Source organism: Rattus norvegicus, chromosome 12, assembly GCF_036323735.1.
Source record: "Rattus norvegicus strain BN/NHsdMcwi chromosome 12, GRCr8, whole genome shotgun sequence".
Taxonomy (NCBI): domain Eukaryota; kingdom Metazoa; phylum Chordata; class Mammalia; order Rodentia; family Muridae; genus Rattus; species Rattus norvegicus.
Genome location: NC_086030.1, coordinates 19,447,463 through 19,472,195, shown reverse-complemented (window position 1 = coordinate 19,472,195; position 24,733 = coordinate 19,447,463). Strand labels below are relative to the sequence as shown.

General features: G+C 48.4%; 1 protein-coding gene across 3 annotated transcripts in view; it reads right to left on the bottom strand.

Moving 5' to 3' along the window:
- The window catches only part of Mad1l1 (mitotic arrest deficient 1 like 1), a 309,793-nt gene that overhangs the window by 272,379 nt on the left and 12,681 nt on the right, over positions 1-24,733 (bottom strand). For 2 of the 3 annotated variants that reach the window (NM_001109387.1, XM_063271650.1), the window contains exons 4-9: positions 24,461-24,640; positions 17,878-18,002; positions 17,199-17,280; positions 14,966-15,096; positions 14,747-14,861; positions 9,909-9,970 (exon numbers count right to left, since the gene is read on the bottom strand). In NM_001109387.1, coding sequence (NP_001102857.1) covers positions 9,909-9,970; positions 14,747-14,861; positions 14,966-15,096; positions 17,199-17,280; positions 17,878-18,002; positions 24,461-24,640 — 695 coding nt within the window. Of the gene's footprint in view, positions 1-9,908; positions 9,971-14,746; positions 14,862-14,965; positions 15,097-16,705; positions 16,786-17,198; positions 17,281-17,877; positions 18,003-24,460; positions 24,641-24,733 lie in introns of those variants that run through there. The other variant, XM_017598453.3, reaches the window with a different exon arrangement.

The following is a 24,733-nucleotide window of genomic DNA, read 5'->3' as shown; positions in this document are numbered from 1 at the left end:
CCTGGCCTACACAGTGAGTTTCAGGATAACCAGGGATAGAGAGGATCTGTCTCAAAATTTAAAAAAAGAAGTTTAAAAAAAAAAAAGAGGTGGGGAGTACTGGGGTACCACAGCTTAGGCTTGTCATCTTTGCCCTGGGGAAGTAGAGAAAAGAGGATCCCTGGAGCTCACTGGCCAGTCTAACCAGAACAGCAAGTTTCAGCTTGAGTGACAGACCCTGTCTTTAAAAATACGGTAGACACATACCTGAGTCATGGAACACAGGAAAATCAGGCTGGTAGCAACCTGAAAGCCTCATCCCTAGTGAGTAGCTTCATCCCTAGTGAGTAGCTTCATCCCTAGTGAGTAGCTTCATCCCTAGTGAGTAGCTTCATCCCTAGTGAGTAGCTTCATCCCTAGTGAGTAGCCTCATCCCTAGTGAGTAGCTTTCACAGTGCGGAAGGTGCTATACAAGCGACTAGACAGCCAAGTCAGCCACAGGCTCGCTGAACCGTAAAACCTCCCGTCTACAACATCCAGCCAGGCAAGAGTGGGGCAACTGGTACAAGTGCCACACTGTAGCAAACAACCTTCTAACTACATTTAAGGCCCATTCCACAGATGGAACTCTGCCACATACTGTTAACTAGATCAAGAACCGTGGAGGAGAAGCTACGCCATCATTCTACCAAAAGGACCTAGGGTTAAATTGCTCCATAAGTATTTATCTTCACATCCATAGATTAGTAGTACATCCCTCAATCTTCGTCAAAGAGGCTGTTCTGTATGGTAGACAGTTACTAATACAGAAACCCTTAACTAGTTGGTGTACAGAGAATAAGACACTATGAAGTACTCAGTCTTAAATGGGACATCGCTATCAAAAGCCACCCCCCAAGGTTCAGGGGTCACTGAGAAAGAGGGGGTAGAAAGTCCCTAAGAGCCAGAGGTCGCAGGCACTCACTGTGAAGCAGTGTTCTCTAGCAAGGCAAGGCCACTGCACTCAGGAACTCAGTGATTCTTGCTGCATGGACGAGACTTACACAAAAGCAAGCCAGCGAAAATCCCAATGTGGACGGCGGAGGGGTGGGGAAGGGAGCCAGTGTTCTCTAGGAATGTGAAATCTGCCCATGTTCCAGTAGATGGTCCGATACCTACACACATGCTGGCAGCAGGAAGTAGACTTAGTAGGTTGAAAAAAAGGACACTTGAAGTTGGGAAGGGATAGTGAGGAGGAATTGGAGAGAAATGGAATATTTGATTAAAACACATATGCATATATGAAATTCTCTAACAATAAAAAAAATTGGAAAGAAATGGTGGAAAGTGATTGAGAAAGACACCTGGCATCAAGCTCTGCCCTTCACATACATGTACACGCATGATTATGCACACACCAAAAAAAGAGGGGGTTGGACAAAAACCAACTGTGACACCAGGGATGCTGCTGTAGCCACCTCCTGTCACATCAACCCTGGGTGCACATCTCACCCCCAAAGCTCTCAAGGCTTTGGATTCTGCCAAGTCAACTTCAAAGGAGGCACTTAAGATGAGCCCTGTCTATACAACCAGGAAAAAAGGTCAAAGGCACTGTGAGGAACACACATAGAGCACGGGTGGGGCCAAGCCACTTCCTTCTATGCATGCAGCTGCCTATGTACATGTGTGGTGTCTGCTCCAGAAAGCATTTGATCCTCCTGCCTCTGCCTCCTTCAGCAAATCCTACCGGCGTGCGCCATCACAACCGGCTCCAGAAAGCATTTGATCTCCATGTTCTATATCCCACCACCTCTGTGACAGGCACAGGGGTGACACTAGCCAACACAAAACATATGTCTCCCATCCTTTCCCCATGGGACAAAGACCACCCACCCCCTAAAGAGATGGTCATCAGTACCCTAAGAAGACCCTCCTTCCTGCGATGCGGCAAAGAAACAGAAGAGCTACCTCCCCCAACCTCACTGGTCAGGAAGGCTCTGTGATCCTGAAGCCCCTGCTCCCATTGGCAGGCATAAATGAGCTGCTAGGCCTGCCCAGACGCAACAGCCAAGCACCACAACACACCCCTCATCACATGCTCCCCCAGTGTTTACTGAACGCCTTCTACTCAGAAGACCAGCCCCTCCCTTAGGTACCAAAGCATCAAACTTATGAGTTAGCTGACACAAAACCTTCACAATCTCCATAGCAGAAAGCAGCAGGGAACTGTCAAGACTGAGTGAATATTGGGGTTGGGGATTTAGCTCAGTGGTAGAGCACTTGCCTAGGAAGCGCAAGGCCCTGGGTTCGGTCCCCAGCTCCGAAAAAAAGAACCAAAAAAAAAAAAAAAAAGACTGAATATTCAAGGCTCCTGAGACCACTGGTAGGGAAAGCCCACCATAAACATATAAGTCAGCAGGGTTTCTCCCTCTCCGGGACATAGGTCGCACACAAGCAGCCGTGAGCAATGAACTAAATGAAGTCCAGGAACAGGCCACATTGCAGGTAGAATCTCCCTCCTTCACATCTAGGCCTCAACGAAGAGCCAGCCATTACAGACATCAGTTCTTCAAGACACCTGACAGCTTGCTTACCTTCTGAGCACTGGGAGCGCTGGACATCCATCAAGAAGACACCCAGGTCATTACAAACATTGAGTAGAGAAACGTTAGCAGAGTGTGGGGCTGGGTTGGCCAATTTGCTCCCATCTTGGAAGTGAGTCTACCCACTCACTCTCCCCACAGTCCCCCTAATTGGCCTGGCACATCAGGCAAGCTAGTCCCTAGAATGTGTCATCTGGCTGGCCTAGAGATGCTTCAGCAAAGCAGAGGTCAGCACTTGCTGGCTTCCAACTCTGATTCGAGGTCAGCAGTTTGAAGTGGGAAGCTGCCAGCTCTCCCAGGGCCCACACCACAGCACTCCTCAATGCCATACAGTACACACACACACACACACACACACACACACACACACACACACACGCACGCACGAACAATGACAGGTATAATGACCACCCTGAAGGGTCTGAAGCAAGGCCAGGCTCAGGCACAAAAGTGACAGAGTCAGGTGCCAAGACAGAGGCATTCAGCCACTGGCAAATCATTCCCTACAGAGAACACAGAGCTGACTACAGAGGGGTCCAACACTCACTCTGAGCCTGCTTAATAAGCCTCTGGCTTCCATCTGAATTGCTAAGTATAGTGTTTAAAAAGCCGAGCAGTGAAGCCGCCTGCTCTCCTTGCTCTGTTGTGACTCACTCTGCATCTCTGCTTGAACCCTCGAAAGCACACTCACCCAATTAAGCCATGGGCTCCCATTCCCTGACGGAAATGTGTAGAAATACAGCTTTTCAAAGGGCAATTTGGCATCAGCTATCAATTCTAAACACACAGTTTCTTTTGAACCAAGGAAAAAAAACCAAACATGTCTTTAGGAATTTATCCAAGCAATGCTAATGCTGTTTACTTGGGGGAAAACAAAGTAATTGTCCCTCAGCACGGAGAAATAGGTCTGTCCATATCATGCAGGACTGGGTAGTGACTCAAATATTCTATCTGGTGCAGGTGTAGTGCCGGACATGAGCTGACGGACACAGGACATGGCTCAGCTGGAAGAGTGCTGAGTCTTGCCTAGTGCCTTAGCGAGGCACTGCTGCTGTGATAAATACCATGACCAAACCCGAGCTGGGGAGGAAGGGTCACTGATTACAGCTAGTAGTCTATCATCCAGGCAAGTCAAAGAAGAAGCGCACGGCCTGAACCTGGAAGTAAGAACTGAGTGAAGCAGAGGCCATGGAGAAATGCTGCTTATTGGATTGTTCCTCATGGCTTGCTCTGCCTGCCTTCTTATACCATATAGGACTACCTGCCCAGTATTGATTGCCCCAAGTAAACTGGGCCCTAAGACATTAATCATTAACCAAGAAACGGCATCACAGGCCAATCTGGGGGATAAGGAGGAAGCCTTTCTTCACTGAGGTTTCTTCTTTCCAGATGACTGTAGCTTGTGACAAAACTAGCCAGAACACTCAGTGTGCCCTAAGATCTGGGCTCCACTCCCAGAACTCTATAAAATGGACCTAGTGGTGAATGCCTGAAATCTTAGTAGTCAGGAAGTGGAAACAGCAAGATCCAGAGTTCAAGATCAGCTACTCAGTGACTTGGAGGCTAGCCTGAGCTATGAGTCTCAAAAACACAAACCAGACAAGGACAGGCAGGCACGATAAAGGTGTTTCTGCATTCTCTGAGCACTCCTAGCAAATTAACCCAAGGGGCTTCTGGGAACCTCACCTGGGAGACAGTCTTGGGAACTTGGTGACAACCTAGGACTGAGAACAGGCAGCAGAATAGGTCGATTGTTTGGGTCTGAGGTCTCAACCTGTGGGATCCAACCCGAACTCTGACAGTGTCTGAGCTGGATTGTAGGACGCCCAGCTGGCATCTACTGGAGAACTGCTTGCTGTGCAGAAAAAAAAAAAACCATCTGGTGTCAGGGTGCGGGGCTGAGCAGGCAACTGGGAGCAAAGAGGAAAGGGTCTATTTTCTCCTCCCCTGTCTCTTACCACGTCCCGCCATTATTAGGTCATCCATAATTACTGACAGCTGCATCTTACTGTTTGCAAAGCACAGATCTTGGACATGCTGTGTTAAATTTATCCCTAAGCACTGCTCTGTTTTGATGCTACTGTACACGCTGTGTCCTTCCCACAGGTCGCCATGGTACTCAGAAATACCGTCTATCCTTGTTGACTGTCGCCAGTTCTAGGACCCTGCAGACCTGGCTAATGAGTCCAAACAGCCTTTTATTGATACTTTGGACTTCCTACATGATTATGTTGTCTCCAGATAGTTTTTCCTATCCAGGCCACACACCCTGATTTTTGCAGAGGAGAGGACATATGTGCATGTGTACACACACCATATGCATGTGTGCAGAGGCTGTCAAAGCGTCCTGCTCTGTCACTCTCGGCTTTATTCTCTGGAGATGGGATCTCTCACTGAACCTAGAGCTTGGCTAGCAGCCTACAAACCCCAGCCATCCTGTCTCTGCCCCTCACAGTGGATACAGGCTACAGGCACAGGCAGCCATGCTTGGCTTTTTACATGGGTACTGATAAGCAGAAGGAACTAGGGTGAAGCATATTTACCCAAGGAGCATTTCCTTGCTCCCAGGATGACCTGCTCTTGAATTACCCAGTCACACAGGTGAGGACATTCAACAGGAAGGTAAGAACATGTGGCTCACCCCAATGCGGGCAGCAGTGAGCCAGCATCTACAGCATTAGCACGGTGCTGAGAGCACAAGCCTCATGCCTAGCATCAGGGCCATCAGGGTTGTTTCCTGGTGCCCTCTCTCTGGCTGCAGAGCCTCCCTTCTTTCCTAGTTTGCTCAATGTTCTCAATCAAAAGCAAGTGCTGGGCAGTTAACAAATCTCCCAACCTGAAATGCTCTTTGGAAACAGCTGATTTTCCTGAAAATAGCGCCCTCTACTCCTGCTCCACCATCCCTGCCAGTCTCTCTCCACAGCCACACCATCCTGCAGGCTGTTTCGGTCTGCAGTCATTTATTCTCCATACTGTAAGCCGTTCCCCACAGTCTACCCTGAGAGACCACTTCTCTCCATGCCCCTCATGACAATACTGTGTCAACCCCCACTGAACTTCCAAAAACTCCTTGAGGATTAAGAAGGCCACCAGCTCAGCTACATTGGTACTTGTCACAACACAGAGGGCTCTGCTGGGGCCCTGCCACAGCATCATATGTATATACTGCCGGGCAGTCTCCTGCCCATTAATTTCCACATCACAAAGCCTGTCTAACCCCAGCCCACATGACCCTGTCTGTGTACAACTGCCCCAGCTTACATAACCCCACGTACTGGACACATCACAGATAGAGAGAACTGTGTGCTCTGTCTGCCCCATGTCATCTGGACATAAACACACTGTCCATAACAGATCATCTGCTTCAGCCCCCATGACGCATGGCACTTGATGCATCTGAAAGAGGAAAGCCCATTTTCCCCAGCCCACATGACCCTACTGCACTGGACACAAACGGGTACAAACTTGTCTGCTCTAGCTCATGTGACTCCATACACTGGACTCATAGAGGAAGACAGAAGCATGTGTACCTGCTCACATGGTCCTGTGCACTGGACACACAGGTGAAAAGAGCCATGTGACTCAGCCCACATGATCCCATGCACTGGACACAGGTAGACAGGTCCATCTGTCCTTACCCCTGTGGCCCAATGCACAGGACACATCACAATCTATCTACAGATCGGCATCTGATTCCTGGTTTACAGTGGCTAAACACCCCAGTCAACTTGCTTAAATGCTCCCCATAACATCTCTAGACTCCTCAGGCTTAAGAAGTGTCACACTGCAGAGAGCAACACTGTTCCGCTGTGAGGAACTCGCACAGGCCCACATACTGTCCTAACCTAGGTGTGACAGTTAATCTGCATGGTCCACTTGATTGGATTTACTGCTACCTAGGAGACACATATCTGGGCATGACTATAAAAGTGTTTCCCTGGAATTTCAAGCCAACCTGAATGGAGGTAGCACTACTCAGTAAGCCGGACTCAATAAAGAGGAGAAAGCGGATGAGCCCCCATTCATCTCTCCTCCCCAGCTGTGGACACAATGTGAGCAGCTGCCTCATGCTCCTGCTGCCACTCTCCACCTTGATAGACTTCATACTCACCCTGGAGCCAAGGCCAAGCTGTTCTATGAGGTGTTGTGTCACTGCAATTAGGAAAGCAACAACTACACTATGGCTAAGCACCACAGGCTGGCCAGAGCTATGTCCTCACAGGCTCTGCACCAACACCAGCAGCACTCCGACCCTAGGGGGCAGAGGACTCTGAGAGATGATGGTCACAGACAGGGAGGGCATAGGCCCGAGTGACAACCTGCCAGTACGTAAGAAGGCAGCCAGTCGCACCTCAGTTAATAAGATCCCTGACACTAGTGAGGAAGTCCCTATGGAAGGGCCATAAGCCCCATGACAGGCTGCCAAGGGTGTTCACAGGCCTCCTTGAAGAAAGCTGATCATCAAGGGGGCAGTGCCACCTACTGGCAGTTCAGAATCCATAGAGCCACAGGTCAGACAGGCAGGCATGCAAGAAGGAGTACCTGCTTCCGAAAGCCTAGTCAGGTCTCCAGCTAAGAGTGCATCCTTGAACGAGTACATAGCCATGTATGTGCATGTGTTTGTGTGTGGTGTGTGCTTGTGCTTATGTGCGTTTGTACGTATGTGCATTCATGCACACATGTATGACTATGTGAGTAGGCAAATGTATGAATTCTCCTAAGGAGTCACAGCCCCAGCACTGACAGCGAATCCTAATTTCCCCCCATCCTTCCATTACTTCTGCCCCTGACCTGCATCGTGTCTAATCTCATCACTCCCAGCTCCCAGGCTTCAGTCAGCCATTCTCCTAGCCTTGCACAAACAACTACCCAAACCCACCCCCAAAAAAAGGTAGGGGAGCCTTGAGACTGAAGATATGTTAGAAGCACTCACTGATTGGTTTTTAGATCTAGATTCAGTTTCTAGCACCCACATAACAGCTTACCACCACCTCTAACTCTAGTTCCAAGAGATCCAACACCCTCTTCTGGCCTCCACAGGCAACTAACTACACACTGGATAGACATGAAGTCACACATGCATTTGCATACACACACACAATAGGTAGGCAGGCAGGCAGGCAGGCAGATAGACAGACAGACAGATAGATAGATGGATGTTAAAAAGAAAGAGAAAATCCAAAATCCTCATCATACCAGAGAATCAGAATATTGATTTTCTCCAAAGTCTGTTTACTTTTTCGTTTCTATTACTTCTATTGTATGTGTGAGATTTGTACTTGAGCGCTGTGACTCGTGTATGGGACTGGTGTGGAACTGGTTCTCTCCTGTACCCTTGCCTACATTCTAGACATCTGCCTGCGGTTGTGTGGCTTGCATGGTAAGTGATTCACCCACCGAGCCATCTCAGCCCCCCATCAACTTGTTAAGGATCAGCTGCTGGGAAATGGACCCAGGACATCACACATTCTAAGTGCACACTCAAGCATGTGTCCTAGAGCTCAGACCCAGCTTACATGTTAAGGGAGCAGGTTTAATACAGCTGATCAGTACCCAACACCATCACAGGAGAAGTGTAGCCACAGGGTAGAATCCATGTCACCCAGGGTCCAACCTTGACACTGGCCTGTACCCAAATCTCTGCCCTTGGGTGCGCATGGAAGGTAAGCAGGTAATACTGAGCTTCCAAGGTACCAGGCAGACTCAACGGTCCAGGACTACACGAATGACAGCTATCAGAAGACTAAGAGAGCTGTCAACAAAGAGGCCAGTGGCCCTTTGCCTTCCAGGAAGGATCATTACCAGTTGAGATGTTTCCTAAGGACATGACCCTCTGGACCTTACAGGCACAGCTCGCAGAAGCCCTGAGCTCTTCCTCAGTTAAGAGAAGAGGGGCCCAGGGCAGTATGGCTCCTAAGAAGGGTCTCCCCACGCTCTCCATAAGAACATGGAGCACCATAAGCACCCACTCCTCTCCTGTGTGGCACAGAGAGCTGGACAGCAACCAAGGACCAGCTTGCTCTCATAGCAGCCGAGCCCCTAACAGGGCAGTCGGTTGGGGAAATATGTCTGTCCAAAGGGTTCACAGAACAGCTACACATTTCAACCTGGCCACTGTGACCTGTGCTACTCCAGCCAGGGCAATGGCTCCACAGTCCTGACTGACACTAAGTACTGTGTGGCAGGCACCAGACACGCAGGCACACCAGCACACCAGTGTTCCAACAGGGCTGGTCCAACTGGGCAGGAGGGGCCTTTGATCTCCATCACAAGAAAGAAGTCACGGAGGTGTCTTGTCTGGGCAGAGTATCCCCAGGAGTAAGAGGGACCCTTGCTGGCAGTTAACGAGCCCAGAAGACAGGAGGAGGCACGCAGCACTGGGCCTGCTGGGCCAGCCTCTGAGAAAAGGGTTCTGCAGATGGGGCAGAGAGGAAACGAAAGGCACTGTCAAGTAACAGAACAGAAGGCAATGCTGCCATCAGAAGGTGATGGCTCCAGAGCCAGCGAAGGACAATACGATTACAAAACAGCTGAGCTCAGGCAGTTTCCATCTGGACATGTTTCTCAGAGCAGCAGGAAAGACAGTCAGCAAGCCAGAAGTAGTACAACGAAGGGCTGCTGGGATCCCACAAGCCTCTGCCCAAGTTCCAACACCTTATCCCAACTAGCAGTACCCCCAACTTTCCTGAATTCTGAAACAGACACAGCTACCATGAAGGGTGACATCCAGGCCAACACTCAGGGGATCACAGCTGTTGATGGCAGCTGACAGGCAACCCAAAACTGAACCACAAATGGGTGAGGTCATCAGTGAATGGCACCCCACAACAGAGTAGTGAACAGATGGAGAGCAACAGGGAACGCCCTGCCCTTGCTGTTGTTGAACACACAGGGTCCAGCAGCTCTGCCCTGTGGCCCATTCTGCATCTCTGCACTCACACCTGACACGGACCAGTCACACGAGATGCTCCAAGGGCCCGAGTGGAACATGAATCTTCCAGTATGATTGGATTTTAACTCAGTGAGTCCATCCCCAGAGTTTATCATTACCTAAAAGAAGTTATGTTCCCACAAAGCAGTCACTTCCTCATATACACAGGGTCCTGTGAGCATGCAGGCCATTGCAATGCCCTCTCCCTACACTCTGAGGATATGCGATTTTCAACAGTCTTTACAATAAGGCTCGACCTCCCGCCCATGTAAAGCACTCGTTAAGCCTGAACGAGAGCTCCTCACCACAACCTAAAAAGGAGGCTGCCTGCCCTGTCCTCCGTGGACTGGGAGCCAGAAGGGATGAAGAGCACTGGGAGCCAGCAGGTAGGAGCGAAGACGGCAACAGTCACCTACCTGAGATTCAAGCCCATGGTCTGGTCCAGTTTCTCCCAGCTCTGCAGCTTTGCAAGCAGCTTCTAGAAAGACAATTACAGACATCAGTGTCCCTTGCCCAGCAACTGTCATGTGAAAGCAAACAATGACAGAAGTACTGGAGTCCCCCATCCTATCTGTGATCACTGGTGGTTGGGTGACCTTAGCAGATGAACGTACAGGACTCACTAGGCCTTGCTCCTTCCTGCCCCATGTCCAGCCAAATAGCCAGGAGCCAGCTCTCCCAGAATGCTAAATCCTAGACCAATGAACTCTATTCTAGAGCCACATTTTCCCCCAATTCTGTGGTAGGCCAGGACCAAGGATGACTTAGATGTGACTAGCTAGCCATGACAGGGACACAGGGTCATCTATGCCTGTGTGCCTGTTCCAGACCAGCTTGACCCACAGAGTCTCTCCCCTACCCCTTTGGAGCTGAAATGACCACGTGCTTCAGATCAGCTCCATCTTTAGGGGGCCAGCACATAGCTGATACCAGGGGTTCAGGGTTCACTCATGATTCTGGGCCCACCAGTCCTGCAGATCCAAACGTGCAAGATCTCTATGACACAGAGTAACAACAGGCTATCCCAGAGGAGTTCCTATGAGGAGCCAACGGTGTAGCAGAAGCCAGCAGTCTCAAACCAGCCCAGTGACTCTTTGCATTGAACATCTGCAAGTTAAGACGAACAGGCGAAAGGGTGCACTGTGGGATACACTGTGACGTAGTATAGCTTCTACAACAAATTTTTTTTTTCTTCTTGGGAGGAAGTTGCAAGGGCAGAGGGCAGATACAAAGCAACACAGAGATGAATGGAATTGAGATTCATGATGTGAAATTCACAAAGAATCAATAAAAAGTTAAATAATTAAAAAAAAAAACAAGGTTCTTGGCCCACAAGGGCCATGATTTTAATCCCAGAACTGGAGGTTTAAAGCCAGCAGACTTCTGAGAGTTCAAGGCAAGCCTGGTCTACACAGCTAGTTCCAGGCCAGCCAAGAATATACAGTGAAAACAACAAAAACTGTGCATGCTTATATTTTCATTTTGCAAAGAAGTTTCCAATTTTAGTAAAGTTCAAATTATCATGTTATTTTTTCTTTATAAATAATTATTTTAAGTTATAGCTAAACAGTCGATATAAAACCTAAGATATTGTAAATGTTATTTTGTCTGCTATAATGGGAGAAAAATATGCATAGTTTCCCATTTTACATTTGATCAATGATTAATTTGGAGCTGACTTTGGTGCAACATTTAAGGTCTGTGTATGGACTCACTTTTTAACCCAAATAGATACTTAATTTTTGTGAACAATCTGTTGATTAGCCTTTTAATTCTCCCTTGAAAATCTTTTGGAGGTTTGTTTAATAAAAGTTAACTATACTTAAAAATACCTGTGCCCAGTACTGGCCATATACTAAGGGCCAGCAAGATGGTGAAGGAACTCACTACCATGCCTGGGGACCTGAGTGCGAGCCCCAGAATACACCCAGTAGGAGAAAGTCTATTCTCACTAGTTCTCCTGGGAATCCACACACACACTATAGCACATGCACTCACTCACTTCCCCACATACATGCACATACACACACATACACTGTGGCATGTGGGCTCACTTTTTCTCACACACATACATATATATACATGCACACACATATACAATGAGGCATGTGCACTCATTCCTTCTAACATACATACACACACATATATACATACACACATACATTGTGGAATGTGCACTCATTTTTTCTCACATACACACACACACACACACACACACACTAAGGCACAGGGACTCACTCTTTCTAACACACACACACACACACACATACTAAGGCACATGGACTCACTCTTTCTAACACACACACACACACACACACACACACTAAGGCACAGGGACTCACTCTTTCTAACACACACACACACACACCAAGGCACAGGGACTCACTCTTTCTAACACACACACACACACACCAAGGCACAGGGACTCACTCTTTCTAACACACACACACACACACCAAGGCACAGGGACTCACTCTTTCTAACACACACACACACACACACACACACACACACACACACACACACACACACAAGCATAAGATAAAAACCGTGAAAGGGTGTGACAGGTGCTCAGCTACCACCAGAGTCACGGGACACTGTTCCCAGCCACGCCCTGCCCACTCTCCACAAGACAGATGGGGCATGGGCTAACCTAGTGTCAACAGCAAGCGCACGTCTATATAGGACTCACCCTAAGCACCCTAAACCTCTAAAACTGTCAAAGACAAAGGCCTTACATCCAGGTGTAATATAAGTTATGTTGGTAAATGTCATGTGCTGTTTGCAAGACATTTGGGCCTAGGAAGGTGGGCTCAAGGACCAAGATGGCCTTCATTGTCTCAGAGTCCAACCAGTTTATTTCAAGTTCTTGCACAAACTGACCCCTGGTCCTACAACAAGGAGAAAAGAGAACTATAAACTCCTATGACTGTGACATTACAAAGTTTTGGCCCCTGCCCAATAGTGGCACACACCTTAAATCCCAGCACTCAGGAAGCAGAGGCAGGTGGGTCTCTGAGTCCCAGGCCAGCCTTGTCTACTGTCAATAGTTGAGATCCAGGACAACCAGGGATATACAGAGAAACCCTAGGGGATAGCGGGACTGTGGGCCCTTAAGAAGAGTTAGAAGAGCAACCATTCAAGAAAGGTAACCATTGCTTACTCATGGTATAAAATGCCTATCATGGGAATGTGAAGCCAAAAGCCTCCGCAATTGGAGAGACATCAGACCTGGGACTCCAGCAGGCTTTGAAGTCACCTCTGCGGGCTGCTGTGCGCTCCCGATGAGATGCTCTGCTGTCTGCTGCTTCTCTCTCTCTCTCTCTGCGGCTTACTGCAGTTCTCTTTTACTTCTGCTTGCTCTGTACTTAACTCACACATGCAAGAATGAAAGAACGGCTCTCTGAGCTGAATGCCAGAGGAAAGGACAAAAAAGTTCTAGGTCTTTTTGCCTACAAAACTCAGTGTCCAAGAGAGGCCTGTCCGGTACAGCATGAATAGGTAGGAACCACAGCACAGGCTGGTCACAGAGAACTCTCTAATGTCAACCAGCACTCTTTATTTTATGTCTGTGAGTACACTGTCGCTGTCTTCAGGCACACCAGAAGAGGGCATTGGATCCCATTACAGATGGTCGTGAGCCACCATGTGGTTGCTGGGAATTGAACTCAGGACCTCTAGAAGAGCAGTCAGTGCTCTTAACTGCTGAGTCATCTCTCCAGCCCTGCCTTGGACTTCTAAAAGAAGACAGAGATGAAACTGAGGAGATGGCTCAGTGAAGCAAACAATTTACCACACAAGCATGAACTGGAGTTCATTGTCCAACACTCATTTAATAAAAACTGGGCATAGGAACAAACACCTAACATCCAATCCTGGAGGAGAACAGACAGGCAGAGCTCCCTGATCATCCAGCCTAGCTAAATTAGCTAGCCCAGGTTAAGGGAGAGACCCTGTCTCAAAACAAAAGGGAGGCCAGAGAGCCCTCTAAGGCTCTAATACAATGTAGTATAGTAGCCATTCCTATTGGTTACCCACTAAAATTACATGGTTTAAGACCTTGTTGCTAAAGACAGCACATACTATGGAGAACAGATAAATCCAGCTAGAACTGAGCTAGAAGCTTCCTCCCTGCTAGTTAGTCCTTGGAGTTCTGCGAAGTGCTATGCAGGCTGCTGGGAAGAACTGGCACCAACAGTCTTACCCAGCTTTAGAGCCTGTGTGCACAATAACAAGCAGCCAAAATGAGCCTACAGGTGCAGCAATGGCAGGTATGTTATTGTAGGATGATGTCATTATACAGGTGAGGGCAGGTACAAGATAGAACGAGGCATGTCACTGGATGAGAAGGAAGGATGGGCGGGAGAAAAGTTTTAGAGAGGGGAGAAAACTGGAACAAGAAAGAGAGGCAGTGGAGAAAACATGGAGGCAGATGTTAAGATTCCCCTCTGCACATTTACAGTTGTTATGAATATTCTTAAGGGATGGGTGTGTACAGAGCTTTGTATGTCTAGGTAGGCAATTATATCTTATCAATTGGATCAGAGGTTATTGTGTTGTGTGTTCTTTCATATGGTGATTTAATTGAATTCAAGAGAGTATGTGGTGGCTGGAGACATTAGGCTGCCATGGAATTGGGATGTATATTTCTGGCATGGTGGCCACCTGCCTTGGTAACTAGACGGGTAGAGAGATTGTTGCCAGGCTCAGGAGTAGCCATCAGCAGTGTGATGTGGGATGGGGCAGAGCGGGTGAGAGGCTTTGCTGACTGAGATGAAGAGATCTACCAGATATCTTGGGGGCACTAAGGTGCTGGATCTAATGCGGGATAAAAGACAGCTTTTTTATAATCTTATAACTACACGTTACCAGGGTAACCAACAGTTTTCTGATTGGATTTGATACTCACTCTAAAAGAGGGAACCACCATCTGGTACTATAAACCCGTCAAGAGTTCATGGTTGAGGATAGACCTTAGTATAGAAGTAACAACTATTGTGTGTAATGGATCCGTTACGTTGTCCTCTAAACAGCCACACGTATGCCCATAGAATGTATCACTATCAGCTTTAATCAAAGACTCTTCTATTTGCAATAGGCAGCAGTGACTGCAGACTCATAACTGATTGCACTACCCACCACACAAGCACAGCATCCCCACAGCTGACCAGCGTGACCAGCGTGGGACAGAGATGCCTAGGGTGCTCTGGACAGGGCAGCGGATGGCCGGAGAAATGATGCACCCACTACTCACCTCCTTCTCCAACTCCAGATCAACCAGAGCTTCCTGCATCTTCTCCTGGCGGCCCAGCTTCCTCTGCAGACCTTCCAGCTCCTCTGTGAGCAGCCCATTGGTCTCCCTCATCTCCCTACAGGGCCAGAACAGTCACGAATGTGGAGGACAAACCCAAGGAACACCAAGCCCAGGGAGCCAGCTACCAGCTAGGGGCAGCAGGCTGTGCATGAGCCTCACCTTAGATGAGTGTTCTCCTCACGCAGCCTCTTTAGCTCACGCTCCATCCGAGGCAGTCGCAACAGCTCAGATTTCATGCTCTTCACCACAGCTGCATCCTGCTCTTGCAGACACAGCTTCTGCTCCAGGTCCTGTGAGAGGCAGAGGAGAAAGGGCAGTAAGCAGCCAGAGAAACTGCAAACACAGCCTCTATAAAACAGAGAGGCTGGTCTGAAGGACACACAGGCTGATCTGGAAAAGACAGACAGACAGACATAGAGATCATGACAGTCAGTTTATGAGAAGACACAAAAAAAATGGAGGTGCCAGAAGCTAGAGAGCTAGCTCAGTCAGTAATCACTTGCCATCCAAGAAAGCATAAGGCCCTAAAACCCCTTCCCAACACACATGCACACATACAAACATACACACCTTTTTGTTTTTTGGGGGTTTTTGGTTTTTTTTGTTTTTTTTTTGTTTGTTTGTTTGTTTGTTTTCTTTTCTTTTTTTCGGAGCTGGGGACCGAACCCAGGGCCTTGTACTTGCTAGGCAAGCGCTCTACCACTGAGCTAAATCCCCAACCCCCACCTTTTTGTTTTTAAAGACTGGTATGGTAACACAGGTTTTAATCCCAGCACTCAGGAGGCAGAGACAAGTGGATCTCTGTGAGTTTAAGGCCAGCCTGATCTACATCGTGATTTCCAGGACAACCAGAGCTACACAGAACGACTCACATTAAATACATAAATATTAGAAGATTAAATTCAAAACCAAGCCAGCCAGGTCTGTCCAGAAAAGAAAAAAGTAAACAACATCCTGAGAAATAACACTAACTAACCTCCAACATATAAACCTAATTTTTAATTAAATAAGCATTTTTTTTAACAAAGCCATGGGAGCCTCAGGGGTCTTCTAATTTGTCCTAGGACCTTAATGGTCTCTGTAGCCCGGACAGTCTAGGACGTCTTCCGGGGCTAATCCACTATGCTGCATCCTCAACACCACCGCTACAGCAGCCCTGGAGCACCCAAGAGCCAGTACCCACACCACTGCTCCTCCTGCCTGTGCCTGGGCACACAGCACCAAGCCTCTGCTCCCTAACCGCCCAGTGCCACAGGGCCCTCTGAACACAGCTTCTGCTGTGTGGGTAATGAACCTGCAATACCTGCGTCTGATCCCACTGTGTAACAGGCCTCCCTACACTGCGCCTGTCACTATGGCCCTCAACAAGGCAGCATGGGCACCTATTGACAAGTCACTGAACAAGCTGTCTGTAAAACAGGACCAAAACAATTGATCCGGACCCTTCATAGAGCCCAGCTCCGTCCAGGTAGAGTCAAGTAGTAGGAACAAAGTGACAGAGAAGACGGAATGATCAACCTCTATGCATGAGGGAAACATGAGAGGTAAGAAGGCTGGGGTTGGGTCTAGAGAGAGGGCTCAGCAACACACAACACTTGCTGCTCTCCCAGACCCAAATTCAGGTCCTAACACCCAGATAGGAGCTCACAACTTAACCTCCAATTCCAGGCCTCTTCTGGCCTCTGCAGATACCCACACCCACACATACATAAAAATAAAAATAGATCTTTAAGCAAATAAATAAAAAAGACAACAAAGGCACAAGGAACAAGCAAAGCCTACTTTTTTGCCTTGGAACTCTCTCTCTCTCTCTCTCTCTCTCTCTCTCTCACACACACACACACACACACACACACACACACACACACACACACACACAGAAAAGCAGAGGAAACACACCTCCTTCCTGGGACTGGTTATCACACTAAAGACAACAGGAAACCATGGAAGGAAGCTCAAGGCACCACCTCTCCAACGACATTCACTGTAATAAAGGAGGCTGAACTTAAATCAACAGCCCTGGCCTGGTGACCTAGCTCAGCCATGCTCTACCCCCTCTAAACCTACTTCATGGAATACCTGGTCTCAAACTCATGATCCTCTCATCTCAGCCTCAACAGGCTAGGCTCACAGTTGTATCCTATGCACACCTCTCTAACCCTAGATTGCAGTCCTCTGTGTTAGCCTTTTCCCGTGGATTTCTTGTGGGTCTTCATCACTGGGACACTTGAGCACTTGAGTACTCACTTGGCCTCCCAAGGAGCCAGCACAGGGCCTGGCATCCACGAGACAATCAGCATGCATCCTCTAGGCAGGAAGGTCTGTGAGTGACAGGACTGCCTCCACCCCTGCTTAGTATAGGAAGCTGCACAGACTGACAGGAAGCACTTACCTTAATCTTCTGCTCCTGGTCAGTTCTCTCTTCTTGACTGGCCTGTAGCTCCTGGATCTTCTGATTTGCCTCCTGCCATTTCCTGTGAGAGAAGGGCATAGTACATACAAGACCAGTTCATAGTGCCACCTCAACCTTACCCACATTGGACACACATACACACCTATCTTATCCGGGGATACATCAAGTCCTGAGCACAGGCTCTAAGATTGTGACATTGTCTGATAGGGTTCCAAGGGAGCCCAGGCTACCTGTGGCATGACCTGGTTTTCTGTCCACCACTCAATCCACAGTGTCTGTCAGCCTGTGCTACTGCAAGCATCAGAGGCCACCCAGACCTGCGCACACAGGGGGTTGAACATTACTAAGGCAATGCCTGCCCTAGGAACTTGGAACCAGACCTTCAGGGCAGAATCCAAAGGCTTCTGACTGCTACCCACTAGCCACCACTCATCTGTTCCTCTGTGACCTAGAATGGCTGGTCCAAGCATGGCAACCCATACCCTCAAGACCTCACTTAGGTTGGCCCCTCTGTGGAAGCCAGCTCCAGGAAGACAAATACTAAGTTGTCACCCTCTGATTCTGACACACACTTCCCAAGGCCAGAGGCCTCACTATGTGTCCTTCATGCAGTTTATGGACTGTCTTAGCAACTGACACAGGCTGGCCATGCTCTTACCGCTGCTGCAGTTCCAGCTGCTCCTTCAGCTCCTGCTTCTCAGACTCCAGGCGCTTGACCTGTACCTTCTGGTCCATCGCACTCAACTGCAGCTCGGAGACTCGCCCCTTCAATGAACTAATCGTCTGGAAATAAAAAAAAACTGGCTGCTTGCTGGGGTCCCATCTGCATGCAGACAATGTACCAAAAGTACCCATGCATGGCTTTCACACAGAGACCAAGGAGAAAGGAAGGACAGTGACCTCCCATATGCTACCTAGGACAGAACAGAGCCCAGTGTCCTACAAGCATGTGGTGAGTAGACAACACAGTCTCTTACGAGCACCCTGGCTCAACACCTGCCTTGTGCTCCACACATTTGACACAGATGTTGGTCATAGCCTCTAGGAAAGCTAGTCCTAGCTATGTCTGATATTCTAAAGTATTAGCCTGCATGCAGGCTACCACACCCAGCACCCTGGACCCCACATGTCTACCTCAGTATTTTCCACACCCACCTCCGACCTCCATCACACTCTAAGTCTCGCTAGCACCTGCAAGTCAACATCCCAACAGAATGTAACCCAGGATGGAAAGATAGCAAGATCCTGGCCAAGATGCAGGCCATCATCAGAACTCAGCTTTAGAGCTCAGCTGGCGAAACAGGCCTGTTAACACAGCTACTTAAGAGGCTGAAGCAGGTCAGTTAAAAGTTTAATTGCCATGAAAGCTACAGAGTAGATCCAAAGCCAATTTGGGCAGCTTAACGAGAACCTATCTCAAAATAAAAAGTAAAAAGAAGGTAAAGCACAAAGGCACAGTTTCTGGCACTTACGAGGCAGAAGCAGGAGAACCAGGTGAATTTAAGGCCAGCCAGGGCTCTATGGTAAGATCTTGTCTTAAAAAAAATAAAAGTTGGGGGCTGGAGAGATGGCTCAGTGGTTAAGAACACCCGACTGTTCTTCCAGAGGTCATGAGTTCAATTCCCAGCAACCACATGGTGGCTCACAACCATCTGTAAAGAGATCCGATGCCCTCTTCTGGTGTATCTGAAGACAGCTACAGTGTACTTATATATAATAAAATAAATCTTTAAAAAAAAAATAAAATAAAATAAAAGTTGAAAACAGAGAAATGGCCCAGTTGTTTAGAACACATACTATTCTTCCAGAGAACTCGAATTCAGTTCCCAGCACCCACATCAGGTGACACAACTGTCTATAATACCAGCTCCAGGAAATACAAGGCTTCCTGTATCCAGCCTCCATGAACACCTATATTCACATGCACATACCACACACATGGTTGGACACACACACAAACACACATATACTCCATACACATAAATGTAACTAAAAATATTCTTTTTAATCTCAAAAAGAAAGTGGGCAGAAGACGTGGTACAATAGTAGAGTAACTACCTGAAATCTCCTATGGGGGCACAGGGAATCAGCATAGTGTACAGCCCCTGCCTAGAATCCCCCAGTGAGGGCTGGGGGTGTGGCTCAGTGGCAGAGCCCCTGCCTAGAATCCCCCAGTGAGGGGCTGGGGCGAGGCTCAGTGGCAGAGCCCCTGCCTAGAATCCCTCCCATAATAGATCTCAGGATAGGAAAATGTGAAACAAGCAAGTAAGCTGGGCCAGAAGCTAATGGAGAGCCATAGTACTTGAAAAAAAACACAGTGTCAGAGCAAAGCCAGTAGGCCCAGTCCAGTAGACTCGAGGATGGACAGAAAGTACATCTGGGCTGGGGATTTAGCTCAGTGGTAGAGCGCTTACCTAGGAAGCGCAAGGCCCAGGGTTCGGTCCCCAGCTCCGAAAAAAAGAACCAAAAAAAAAAAAAAAAAGAAAGTACATCTGACACCATTGAATGTCCACACAAACAAACCTGGGGGAACCTCCCACCCTTGCTCCACATATACCTTACTAGTAGGTCTCTCCAAGTGCTTTCCAAGAAAGAGCACACTAGCCTAGACACTCAGGGAAGCCAACCCACTTAGACTCTGCTACTCAAATTAATATTTGCAAAGAGTGACCTGAAACCACTATTAAAAAGAAAAAACAACCTTACCAGAGTGGGCCTAAAAAAGTCCTTAAGTGGTGTTGGGTAGCCCCACACTGGGGCCTAGCAGCTCTCTCTAAGCAGCATCCTCTACAAAGTGGCTACAGCTTTTGTTTCCCTGTGTATGGGAAGCCACTGGGATGTATGTCAGTGTTACAGCCCGTGTCCTGTGGGAGGCTGGCTCAGGGAAGCCTACCTCACAGCAGCGTGAAACCTCATCACGACATGCAGGCTAGGATGGTATTGAGAACAAGTCCAAAGCCTGGTGGTGGTGACACAGGGCTGTAATGTGGGCATAGAGAAGAGGTGGAGGCAGGAGGACCAGAAGCCAAGGTTACTGTTGAATGACACTATTCTCCCAAGCGAATGGCTACTGTCTTCATGACTTTAGCTGTCACCGCTGGGTTTGTGGACAATGCATCCCACGTATCTAACCACTCATATTCCCACGTCCTGCCCATCCACCTATGCTCAAGTCTGCACTAATGGCACATGCCCTGGGGGTCTTGGGGAGGGGACAGAGTACACAGGCTGGGAAGGACTAAAGGAGGACGGATTCATCTACATAGCTGTAGGGAAGCCATATTCACACTGGGTAGACTTCTCAGTGTAGCTGCTTTGGGGTCACCCACTTCCTATCACTACCCTATCATGCATGCTCATTAGGAGACCTAAGAAATTCAATGGTTCCCCAAGAGTGTCTTTCATCACTTAGAAGGGAAGGAGCAGACATAGCCTAGTGCCTAGTGCCCTCCCCAGGGAGAAAAGTCTTTCAATATTATCTGGCTACACAGCTAGTTTGAGGCCAACCTGAACTACATAAATCCTTGTGACAAAAAAAGAAAAGGAAGGAAGAAAGGAAGGAAGGTAGAGCACTAGCCACTCAGAAAGGACTCACATAAAGCAGGGAGAAAACCTAACTCCAAAGTCGTCCTCGGAGCTTCACATATGCATCCACACACATAATGAAAAGAATCAAAATGAAAAAAGAACATGTTCAAACCAGATGACAATGGCAGACCTTTAATCCTAACACCTGAGAGCCTGAGGCTGGAGGGATGCAAGTCTGAGGCTGAGTTAAATGGTGAGTCTGAGGACAACGTGAGACCCTGTCTCAAAATAAAAACAAACAAAAACAAAAATAAAGGGACTGGAGATTTGGCTCAGGGTTAAACACGCTGTCCACTTTTCCATAGGACCTGGATTCAGTTCTCAGTGCCCACAAAGTGACGAACGACCATCTACAACTCCAGTTCCAGGGACCTAATGCCTTCCTCTGGCCTCTGTGACAACAAACATGTATGAAGTATACTTAGATACAAGCAAGTAAAACACTCATTCACAAAAATAAAATGAACTAAACCTTTTCTTAAAATCAGGAAACTGGGGAAAGGTCCATCAGTAAAGTACTTGCAGGACAAACATGAGGAGGAGCTGAGCTCAGATCTCCAGCATCATGAGATAAGCTAGGCACGCCAGCTAGCTCTGTGACGGCTGGACAAAACGTACAGTCATTTGGGCGAAGGAACATCAATTGACAAAATGCTCCGAGCAGACCAACCTGAGGGCAAGTCTAAGGGGCATTTTCTCCCTGGGGATTCATATGGAACAGCCTGACTCACTTGGGGTGGTGCCTCCCTGGGCAGATGAGCCTGAGTGCTACAAGGCAAGGCAGGCTGAGTAAGCCATGAGGAGCAAGGCAGTAAACTGTGTCCCTCCACAGCCTCTGCTCCAGCTCTCTCCTCTAGGCTCCTGCCTTGAGCCTTTGCCCTGACTTTTCTCCATGACAGACAATAAGTTATTAACCTGAAAAAAACACTCCTGCCTCCCCAGCTGCTTTTGGTCTTGGTGTGTTGTCACAGCAATAGAAACCCTGACTGGGACACTAGGTGTGGTGCCACACACCTGCAATCCAAGCACTAAGGAAGCAGACAAGAAACTCCTGGAATTAATCAAGCCAGAAGACAGCCCCAGGTCTACTAAAAGACCCCATGTCACAAGATAAGGTGGGCGGTGACTAGAAAGAGCCTTCAGCAGCAATGCCTGCTTGCCAAATGTGGACAATGTGTGTGCACGTGCATGCAACATGCATACCTCAAGAACACACACTACACACACTATACGCATGCACACACACACACACACACACACACACACACACACACACACACACACACACACACATCTAACAGTGTGTGCCACCTTTTGGAGGTTTCTCTGCATTCAGTAGAGTACACAGGACACTAGGTGCTATGACAGACAGCCTACCCTGATAAAGGACAAATACCATGGAGGAGATGGGCAAATCCACACGTGAACAGATGAATGGCAGAACTGCAGAGGGTTGGGGGATGGGGTGATGAACCGGGGCACACGACTGAAACCTGCAGTGGAGGGCTTGTGACTTTGGACTGACATGGAAGTGCTTCCCTAAGGAAGGCCACCGAGCCTCTCCTACTCATCACCGAGGGGTATGCAAAGGTCTCCTCTACTGTGAAAGGGCCAAGGACCTGGGCCAGGCCTGTGCCCATGTGAAGCAAAAACCCACTCGTCTGGAAACAGATCACGGCTCCTCTCCTGCCAAGACTTGCTTCGGAAGACAGATGCGCCAACAACTTTAACATGCTCCCCGGCACTGCAGAGGCAAAAATAGCCCGCAGCCCGCTCCAAGGATCTATCAAGTGGAGAAGGTATGGGGACAGAATACCAATGACACCATGCGGCTGGCCCCTGGAGCTCTCAGCTGCTCCCTTCTGGCACCTGTGATCTCAAACACCACAGAAGAGGGGCAGGAGGCCTGGGGGGGGGGGGGGTCCAACTCTCTCCAAACCCTCACTCAGGCAACCTCCAAAACACACCAGCACCAGCTTCCCGGGACTGTGCTGCACCTGCAGCCCGGTTCAAAGGCAGCCTCTGATGCTAACAGAGCTCACTGCTAATCAAAGACATGCAAATCCACAGGCATGGCAGTCTTACATCTTCTGGAGAAAAAAGAAACAGGACTTACAGAACATTCCCTATCCATGACAGACAAGATGACAGTGACACCAATACCTCAGTCACGGTGGCTGTTAACAGTCCAGCAAGTGATAGCAGCAGCTAGAGAGTTGCCCGAGGACTGTAACCCTGCACCCTGTTTGCCCAAACAAAGCAACACTGGGGAAGCCAATAGGTACACACAGGAAGCCATGTACCAAACATATATGAAGACACAAAATCAATGGACTGGTCAATTATGAAATTCACATTTACAAAGACCAAAGGCAGAAACGTGGAGAAGCTCACTCTTGTCATCCCAAGACTGTAGAGACTGAGATAGGTGGCTGTCTCAGGCTCAAATCCAGCCTGGGCTACAAACTGAGACCTTGCCTCAAACAAAACAAACAACACCTATGTTCAACACACTCGCTGACCCTGTAGAATGCAAAAATCAGTGTTCTCACTATGATTACAGCCCCCAAAACGAAGTCACTCCCAGTGCATGTACTGAAAATGAAGGCTTCAAGTTTGGTGTATTGGCATACACCTTTAATCTCAGCATTCAGGAGGCAGAGGCTGGCCCATCTCTAGCATGAATTTGAGGCCAGCCTGGTCCACAAAATGAGTCTAGGACAGTGAGAGCTATACAGAGAAACCCTGTCTCAAAAAACTACTAGATAGATCTTAGATAGATAGATAGATAGATAGATAGATAGATAGATAGATAGATAGATAGGTAGATAGATAGATAGATAGATAGATAGATAGATAGATAGATAGATAGATAGATGATATAGATAGATAGATAGATAGATAGATAGATAGATAGATAGATAGATAGATAGATAGATAGATAAGATAGGATAAGATAAGATAGATGATATAGATGATAGATGATAGAATAACATGAAGGTGCAGGCAAGAGACAGTTTAGCCCGTAACATGAGAGCCTGAGTTCTACCCCCGGAACCCATGCAAAAAGCTGGGTGTGGTGTTGCTCATAATCCCAGTCCTAGTGAGACGAGACCAGTACATCCTATACCTCGCTGGCCTGCCAGTCTAGCACACTTGGTGAGTATCAGGCAAGAAAGAGATCCTATCTCAAAATACAATGCAGGCAGGCAAGGGAGGGTGTTGGAGAGATGGCTTGGCAATTAAGTACACTTGTTGCTGTACAGAGGATCCAGGTTAAGGTCCCAGCACCCACATCAAGCAGCCCACAACTGCTTTTTAATTTCAGTTCCAGGAGATCTAATGGCATCTTCTCGTCTTCACGGGAACCTGCACTAACATGCGCATGTCGGTATGTTTTTGTATAGTTAAAAATAACAACAAGGTGAATGCACCTGTGGAAAACCAGCCCAGGTTGGCCTCTGGCCTCAGAGCCATACACACACTCATGTACCCACCCATATGTGGGCATGCTCGCACACGGAGACAGATGAAAAACTAAACTGAAGACATCTTGCTGTCACCATGTTGAATCATGGGTACATGCATTCTTCTTAGAAAACAGCCATCTGCACCAGGGTGAGTCTAGGTCCCGGCACGGGGCCTGTGCTCACCTCCCTGGCTGCAGCCAGGCCATCCTCTCGTTCCCGCAGCTGCTGACTGGCAGCGTCCAGGCTCTGCTTGCACAGCCTGTGGCGCTCCAGCTGCTCCCGCATCTTCTCTTCTGCTGCGGCCTCACGCTCCTGGAGCTGCCGAATGCGTGCCAGGAGTTCCTGGTTGCGATCCACCTCGCGCTGTGGAGAAGGAAGAGCTTGGTCAGGGAGTGTAGCACGCAGAGAAGCCAGGCAGGCCTGTCAGCCACAAAGGACAGAGCCAGGACCAGCCGA